Source organism: Diplotaxodon limnothrissa, linkage group LG22 (assembly GCF_057381915.1).
Source record: "Diplotaxodon limnothrissa isolate DT_005_m linkage group LG22, D_limnothrissa_male_GT1.1, whole genome shotgun sequence".
Classification (NCBI taxonomy): Eukaryota; Metazoa; Chordata; class Actinopteri; order Cichliformes; family Cichlidae; genus Diplotaxodon; species Diplotaxodon limnothrissa.
The window spans coordinates 13547212-13556674 of NC_140616.1; the positions used below are offsets into that span (position 1 = coordinate 13547212).

General features: G+C 39.8%; 1 protein-coding gene across 1 annotated transcript; it reads right to left on the reverse strand.

Moving 5' to 3' along the window:
* Nucleotides 1-4566: 4566 nt before the first annotated feature.
* On the reverse strand, nt 4567-6048 carry LOC146609570 (protein S100-A10-like). Its single transcript, XM_085346009.1, has 3 exons — nt 6007-6048; nt 4941-5090; nt 4567-4806 (listed from the first exon to the last, which is right to left on the reverse strand). The coding sequence occupies exons 2-3, from the start codon at nt 5067-5069 to the stop codon at nt 4648-4650; spliced, it is 288 nt and encodes a 95-aa protein (XP_085202135.1). The 5' UTR covers nt 5070-5090; nt 6007-6048; the 3' UTR covers nt 4567-4647.
* Between the last annotated feature and the right edge of the window lie 3415 nt (nt 6049-9463).

Consider the following 9463-nt stretch of genomic DNA (forward strand, 5'->3'; position numbering starts at 1 on the left):
CAATAGGACCAAAGAAATGAACAGTTACGTATGTTTTAAGCAAAACGTGCATCGCAGGAACCCTTAATTGTACCAACTAATTTCTGGTGTGTTTCTTTTGTATGTAATTAAAAATTTTCTTTTTTATTGACTTGTTTGAGATGCACATTATGTTAAAGTAAAAACACGGGGACAGTGACTCACTAGCACTGATTGTTATGGTTGTGAGTGGATCCACTCTTCTTTACAATTTTGCAGAGAGGCTGTGACTCATAGTCATGTCCCCAAAACCAAAGTCACAGAGTCCAAAAAAAAAGCAAAGGAAGGAAGGAAGAAAAGAAAAAAAGCTGCACTGTGGCAACTCTGTTTGCATGTTTGTTTCTCCCTGTCCGTGTGGCCTGTTGCATAACTTGAATTAGATATTTCTGGCATTGGTCTGGGCGTTGTTTAGTCCTGTAATTAACAACTTCAAAGCGCAGCTGAAAGCAGATGATAGGTTAGAATTCACTGTCACCATCATTCACAGCATTTTTAAACATTGTGCCATCCTTCTTCACTGTGTGGAAATCATGAGTCACACATCTTCCTGTCGCCTTTTTCTCGAGCTTATTCACTCACTCACATTTACCAAATAATGGAGGGAGTATCCATGGTCACCACATCCTGTGTCATATCCAGCTGTGATACACACAAAACTGTTTGTTCAGTACAACTGGAGTGGATTTAATCACACTCACTCAGACCAATTTTTAACACTATAATTACAGATATGTGCCATCTAGTGGTTACAAACAGACATTTTTAGTGTCCAGCTCCAGCCATGTGTGCTCTAATGTAAGTTGTTTCTTCAGAAAGACATACGTCATGCAAATGCTGCATAGTGAATGTCACCCTAGAACCTTGTAGCTAGGATTATAGAAATAATGAAGTCATGCATCTACAAGTACCCGTTGAGGGAAACTATTTGGAGGTATGCAGCAGAGACAGTTTAAGATACAAATCACAGGAAATGACTGGAGGAAGTATTCAAGAGTTTTATTAAGGTAACACTAATAATAGAAAAAAAAGACCTCAACAGAACTGCACTAAAAGATGCTCTAAAATTATGTACGAATATGTGCATCTATCATCTTCATTGTATCAGCTGAAGTATCAAAAGTAAAAACTGAAGTGAAAGGCTACAAGACATGCATAATATTATCATTCATATGTCATGACTTTAGCTGGAGGGAGTAAATTAATGTTTCCATGTATTGATGTTCAAGGCCTTTACAGCCAGTCTGGTTGTTGTTTATTCAATTAATAAATTTAGTGCCTCATTTGTAAAACACTCAACTTCATGCACTAAATTTATTATAACATAAAAAACTGCATACAACACTGCGCTAGAAAACCTTGCCTTGTAAACAAGGTTTTTTTAAGGTGGGTGAAAACTTGCAAATTCTTCAAAACATACTTAACTAGAAGTACATGGTTAGATTTTACCACTGTCTCATGTTTGCAGTTTGCATGTATGCACCTAAACCTTTAGGTCATAGGCTCTTTATGTCACGGTCTGGCTGGCAGACCATGGGGATATGGGGGAATGAGGACCCAAAACGCATGGTTCTGCAATACAAACAGTGCACTTTATTTACAGCGAAGGCTGTAAACACAATAACTCCCCGTTGCTCCCTTGAATCCTGTGTGTGTGTGCTCCCCTCCAAAGTCTGTGCTCGTGCTACCCGCTGTTGTGTTCTCGCACACCCTGTGTGTGCTGCCGTTCTGGTCCACTCTTCCACCTGGGGGGAAAACCACAAAAACAGCCATCAACACCAACCCCGGCAGGCATACACGAACAGCACCGTTGTACGCTGACAGAGACACACTAACTTGGGTAGACAACTCAATGATCCCACGCCGGTGGGAGCTCCAACACTCTCCTAAGTAGCTCCCCCAACGAGCCCTGATCACCAACAGGTGTGTGGCAGGAACTTCCGGTGTGGCCAGTCCTCCTGCAGGGGCACACCCATCAGGCCTGCATGTGGCTGTTCTCCATCCTCCAGCCACACATGTACACACCCACACCCTGCCTATACATATAATGAGTGGAACACAGACTAACACAGCATTGTGCAGAAAGACACACACATCACCAAATAACAACAATAATAATAATAATCATAATAATAATAACAACAACAGTCCAAACTGCTCACGGACCCCCGAGTCCTCCAGAGCCGGGTCCGTGACACTTTATTTTGGTAACCTGTTTTGGTGTCAACTTCTGTCAGTTCAACTGGTTCAAAGCTCCCTCTCTGTGTGTCTATCAATAAAAGAACAGAAGAGAAGTGAAACAGAAGAATCAGGTTATAAAATACACATTTTGGGGCGATCGTGGTTCAAGAGTTGGGAGTTCGCCTTGTAATTGGAAAGTTGCCGGTTCGGGCCCCGACTTGGACAGTTTTGGTCGTTGTGTCCTTGGGCAAGACACTTCACCCGTTGCCTACTGGTGGTGGTCAGAGGGCCCGGTGGTGCCAGTGTCCGGCATCCTCGCCTCTGTCAGTGCGCCCCAGGGTGGCTGTGGCTACAATGTAGCTTGTCATCACCAGTGTGTGAATGTGCGTGTGGATGACTGGATGTGTAAAGCGCTTTGGGGTCCTTAGGGACTAGTAAAGCGCTATACAAATACAGGCCATTTACCATTTTTACATAGCAGCAGCAACAACATTAAAACCACTGACAGGTGAAATGTATTGACCCTGCCTTTTTCAATATAACCTTCTACCCCCTCTTCTGCCTTCACTCCCTGAAGGCAGAAGAGGGGGTACAACTCCAAAACCCAGATTGCAATTTGAACAAGCTTGATTCATCGAAGCCCAGCCCTGCTGTGGATACTTTGTGTCCTGTGGGATGCAGGGCTGGGCTTCGATGAATCAAGCAGGACACAAAGTTTCCTCTCCCAAACACGCAGGTCCAATGGGACAGAGCTGTGTTGGCAGCTTGAGTAGGACCTACAAAACAATAAGCAGGTGATATTAATGTTTTGGATAAAGTGCCAAGTATAGGTTTTAAACTGTGGGATTTAAATGTCTATTGGTTTCAAATGCTCACATTTGAACACTGGGAATAAAAAAAACATACAACTAAATGTAACTGTGAATTGAATCAGTATCAGGTTCACAATAGTTATTTCCCATGGCAACATCTGCATGCAGACTGGACGTTGGGGATGGTTGGTATGTTTTGGACATTAATGTTATTGTTTAACAAGTTTCCACAGAGAGGGGATTTTTTTTTTTTGGTGTGTCCAAGATGGGCGTGGCATGCCACAGTGAATATTTGGTACACCCCGAACTCACACCACAGAACGCCCCCGCCAGGAATGACTTGAGCAACTTTAAAACCAAAAGCATGCAGGATTATTTCAGTGAGAAAAATGTTGCGACAAATTTCATTATTACTATATTAGAAAGTCTGTGTTAGAAAACTAGACATGACACATACAGTGGTGTCACCGATCAGCGTCTGGTAAGATCAAAGAGTAATTCATCTAGACAAATGATGATTTTCTTTTCTTTTAGGCAACATGATAAACATATAGCCTGCAGGAGGCACTAAACACAAGGAAATGCACTGAAAAAGCAGCAGTCTCGGAATCTCAGCTGTGGGTCACATGGGTGTGGTGCTTCTGTAAACCAAGTGGTGCAAACTTTAGCTACACACACACGCACACACTTAAGACTCATCACATAGTCACATAGCAACTTCAGTGTTTTCCCAGTATCCATGAACACTGACAAACCAGTAGTTAAGCCCTGCCCAAAGCGGTGTTTGCCAAGAGCTCAAGAAGACCTCTTCCTCCTGGGCTTAGCCTTTCAGGCAGGCTTTTCTCAGGCAGTAAAAGCTTTGATGACTTCACTGGGATCGGCAGGCCATCATAGTAAACAGTGGCTCACAGTCTACCAATAACAGATTTGATTGTTGGAGCATTCCTGAGAGGTAGGGCTGCCTGGAAGACTTCGTTTTAGAGAAAAGATATTTGTTCTGTTCAGTAAGAATAATGAGAGACGGGTGGTGAAGGGGTTATCTTGTTCCTCTTTCTCTGGTGTTATTCAACTTTCACCAGACATGAAACATGGTGGGATTTTTGTGATCTGCACAAGAACAGTGATGTGCTGTTCTTGTGAGTCAGTTGAGGGCTTGCAAAATACAAATCAAACTGACTAGGCAATGTTATCACCCGTTTTATTCATAGAGTTGCAACATCCTCTGAGAGTTTATGCCTCACTGAGAGAGGTGTGTTCATGCCTACAACATTCAGCAGATTCCTCAGAGCAGTGATAAAGCAGGGACTTTGTCTGGGAGGGAGTGGCTCATCTGCCCTTTAACACTCGGGGAAACATAAAGTACTCACTCAGTTACAAAGCCAACAGAGAAAGCTGTCTGGATTAAGCTTTACCAGCTTCTCAAATGGAAATGGTTCTGGTGCTTGCTTAAAAAAAACACATGTATAAAAAGTTGAAGGGGATTTATGGACAAATCTGTCTAACTTAAAGATTAGATAGTTAGGAAACACAAGACACAAGAGATTTAAAATGATTCAGCACTTTTAATGAACAAAACTTTACAAAAAAACAAAACAAAAAGCAATGCTTTTTGGTCGCTTCTCTTCCACTGTTGTACTTCCTACTTCTTTCCAGCCTTTTTCATTTGCTGATAGCACTGCTCACATGCAACAGACAGTCCAACAACCAGAGAAACAAACTCCTCAAAGTTCACAAGACCATCACCGTTGGCGTCCAAGTCTTTCATGATCTTGTCTACAGCAGCAGGATCTTTTTGAGACTGTGTTTAAAAAAAGGGTGTGTGAGGATACATCAGCAACAGTGAGATTGCACAAGAAGTGGCATAGTATTGGATTACAGTGTGTAAATGATGCGCAGTGTGATTGCACAATTTACGTTTTGGTCTCATCTCACCTTAAGGAAGCTGGAAAGCTCAGCCTCCATTAGCTGTCTGAGGTTTTGCCGGGTGAGCGAACCGTCCTTGGCGTAACGGTGGAACACCTTGATGAGTCCTTCCATGCAGTTTTCCAGTTCTGAAGGCATGGTTGCTGGAATGTGTTTAGACTGAAAAACAATGTTCAGAAAATGTTGACTATGACAACTGATAGCAAGTCAGTTTAACTTCAGCTGACATTTTCCAAACAAGTCCATAGAAAGCATTTATGAAAGCTGCTTTGGTTGAGATGCTGTTAAACTCATCCATTATTGATGGAACTGACACATTTGGGTCTTTGTTTTACTTCTCACTGATGAGTGATGCTCGTGGGAAGACAGTAAAGGTATGTCATTGAAATTTTAGTAAACCACTGTGCAAAATACAGAAAATCTCAACATTTGAGTTACTGTCTTTGTAGCTGTAAGAGTTAAAAGAAAGGAGAAGTAGGAAGGAGGGTGTGTTATTTGTGCGCAAGAGAATGGAAAATGTGAACAACTTGAACTGAAAAAAGTTAGACCCAAAATGGTGGGATTCAATGTGAGTAATGAGATAGGACACTGCAGGAACAAGCACATGTGTGTACATGCCCACAGTCCAACCACACCCTTACAAAGGCTTATATTTACTATATGGAGACCTAGTTAACTGTCTTAAATGTGAATCAGAGCTTAATGTAAAAATGTTAATTATATATTTTATTAATAAAAATAATCATAACACTGGAAAAACAATTAAAGTGTAATTATAGTGAAAGATTGAAAACAAGAGAAAGAAACAAGATAAACTAACTAAAAGTTGGAGCCTAACTTAGTTAACAGCAGAGGAAATACACGGATCCGTTAGATACCGTTAGAAATTCACAGAGGGAGCTTCAGTAAATACAAAGCAGTGACTGGGAGCGGATTAAAGTAGGTTAAACAGTATGAAACACTATTCTCACACCTCCTAGCTGTATATCTGTATGTTTTAGCAACTAAAGTTTATATTTAAAAAAAACATCGTGGCAAAGCCACACCTGTAGGACAAGAGCAGAAAGTTTCTTACCGTACAGTTGCTGGGACGTGGCAACAGAAGAGGTGCAAATGTTCAGACGTCTGCAACAAGCAACAGAGATTTTATAGTCAGGCGCCGCCCTGGCTGTGCGCACTGACTCACACTGTGGCTCTGCAGACGCTGGACTCTCTGAACAGTTAATACACTGGAAAGGTTTGTAATAGGACAGTAAATATATTAGTACGACTTTAGCTTAAGTTCAGTCATCTGATTTAAAAACAAGGAAAAAGTTACTATTGCTGCTGATAGAAGAGCTAAAAGCCGTTTTTGTGGAATTTAAGATAAAGTTTCATTAAAGTTTAGGCTACCGGTTTAACTGACCCTCCGCCCCTCTCCACCGCCCACCTCCCACACACACGCTCTACCTTTTTATGTTAATCTCTCATAATAAACACACCTTAGGTTTAAGGGATTTTAAAAAGTATTTACTGTAATTTCGAAAATCTGTAATTTACCTGTAAGACTAACTGATACCTAAAGAAGAGCCAATCAGCAGCATTCTGCTGAGTACAAGATCAATTCTGCAAACTAGAGCTATCATCCACAACAGAGGCAATCCAGCCAGTGTGGCTTCAAGGACTGTTTTGTCTCATATTATCTGCATTTATATTCCTATCATAACCTGAACCTTTACTCCTATTATCCTGAAAAGCGTTTTATATCAAAGATGGACGACAGATAGCTAGGTGGATACAGTGTGCCACATTGTGGTGAAAACAGGGTATTACAAATGGCACGCTTTGCAGCCAAGTGTTAAAGCTGTATTTGAATAACAACTCGATCCGTTCTGTCTTTTTTTTCTTTTTTTTTAGAGGTTTGTGTCTCATTTTACTAACAAAGGAGAAAAAGGACACAATTGAACATAAAAATCACCAAAATACCTCATTGCAATTTTTCCTGCACTCAACTTTTGTTATTTTAACCTATTTGATCACGCTATGTATCAATGATCGGTATTTTTCTTGCTGTTATCCATAAATACATAATTTTAACTGAAAGAGCTACAAGTACAGTACTCGTCAGTCCAGATTTCCAGAGTTTTGTTTCTTGGTTAAAGCAGTTCTCTTCTTATTATCAGACTCCCTTAGTAGTGATTTCTTGTATCAGTTTTACCAATGTAGTCATATGTCTGTTCTGCTACTCAGGGAAGCATTGATGTGGGCTGTAAACTGAGTTTCCATCAAACTGAAAACATGTCAGACCACAATGAAATATTCCTCACCAGCAGAGGGAACTCTTGAGCATCTATTCCCATGTCTGTCATCATTATCAAAGTTTCCTCATTCTACTACTGTAACTTTCAATGTTGTATAAGCTTTTCCAAATAAAGAAAGCTTTGTGTTTTGAAGACTTATCCTTGTTCATTTATTGATTTATTTTCTTAAAGATAATAGCACCTCAAGGCCATTTGCTGCACACTGAGACTACCTGGTTACTGTGCAACTAATGGTAATAAACAATTTAGAAGGCAACTAATTTATTGCCTTCTAGTGTCTGATGAAGCGTACCTATTAACTGAAGACCATTTAAAATGTTTGTTCAGATAAAGAGACAGTTAATTTCTTTTAATCTCCAATTTTTCTGAAAACGTGAGCATTTGCAGGCAGGGTTTGTAAACATATTATGGCAGAAGCACATCTATATCAGTTATTGCTGTATAGAGTGGAAGAGAACAGGGAAGTAACCGTAATCTAATTACCTTTTTGCAAAGTAATCCTTTACATTAACCTTATAATAGGGTTTATTTCAAACCCTATGATAAGGGTAAAGTGAGAAAAGCAGACAATAAGGGTATATCCTAACATGAAACAACTAGTTCAGAGGTGTGAATAGACAACTAGCAAACATTTCTATGCATCCTTAAGTTAAAGAAAAAACAAGCACAATCTTTGACTTTGACAAACTTTATTGTTTTAATGTGAATCCAGGGAAGGCCTATATTGGGTTTCTTTCCACATCAGCAGTGCTTTACTTTGGGCAGCCTTTTGTGTCCAGTTCTTTCATGACCTCTTGGAGGGCGTCATGGCTTGCACAGGCGCAACCAGCAACCAGTGAGGCGAACTCTTCAAAGTCCACACGTTTATCATCATTGTGGTCGACACACTGGAAGAGCTCATCTTCACTTTTTCCCTGCAAAGGTGAAACAAACATTTAATAACTTGGAAAGTGAAACAAGTGCAAAGTTTTTTTGTTGTGCAAAAAAAACCTTTGCACTTTTTTTGCACAACAAAAAAAGTGCCAAGTTTAATAATACTTTGTTTTTTTTAAATTAGTTATTTAAAAAAAATTATCTCTTGGTCCATGCTTTTAGTCAGGCTGTTATGATACATTTGCAAACTCAATAGATTTGTAGGGCTAGATTTTAATGCTAAACTATGCCTTAAACATTTACATTGCACTTTAAAAGTGTCTGGATGTCACCAAAGTTATTGTGATCATTTGCAGTTAATTAGTACAATGTTTTCCCTTACCTGAGAAAGTAAGGGTAGTTCATTCTTCACTAATTTTAGAAATTGTTCTTTGGTCAGTTTATTGTCATCTCCTTGGTAGGACATGTAGGCACTGAACATTGCAGCCAATGCCATTTCCAGTCTTGTTGGGTCTGACATGTTTGCAGTGCTGTACAAGAATCTGGACAAGAAATAAAATGGATCATAAAATATTACTTGGCATGCATCGGCAGAGGGACAGAAATGTAGATAGACTGTACTTACAATAATTCTTTACTTTTTAAAAATGTGATTCTTAACTAAAAGTTTTACATATGTCAAACGGAAGAGCAGCTTCACTGAAGCAAATACCTTAAAACAAAATACATGCAGTCAGAGTAGAACCCAAAACCAGCCAGTTTAACATAATTACAGATCAATCTTCAACCACAAGAAACAAAATTTGTCTAGTTTCTATCTAAACAATAAAAAAGTCACAGAAGAATCTGCTCCTACCTGGATTCAGCAGAGTCAATAGAGCGAAGAGAAAACCACCTCCACGAGGTTCAAAAGGGTGTTCGTGACACTCCCATTGTCTGTTTCCTGATTAGCAACTTTGTTTGCATTTTTTTAAAAATATGTAACCGCTTCCATCCTGGAGGCCCTCGCATACAGGCAAATTCAAGAGGCCACCTTATACTGCAATCACTAAAATAGGTATAGCTTTCTTATACTTGATTTCTGTTGGAGGACTGGTAGCTTCAGTTTCAGAACTGGTTTACTTATAGTGTGCCTACTTATTTTAGTATGGTTGATTTTCCTTTTTGCCATTTTGACCAGGTGTGGGTAATAATGGTCTTTCTTTGTTGCAGTTATAATTCTTCCCCTGGCCTAGTGTTGATGAGCATACTTGCACAGTTCAATAAAAGATCTGACGAAAGACAAAAAGAAACACTTTCTGATTGCTAGCGACAGCTTGAAGTAAAGCGGCACTTTTGTAATGAAACACATTGACCGAG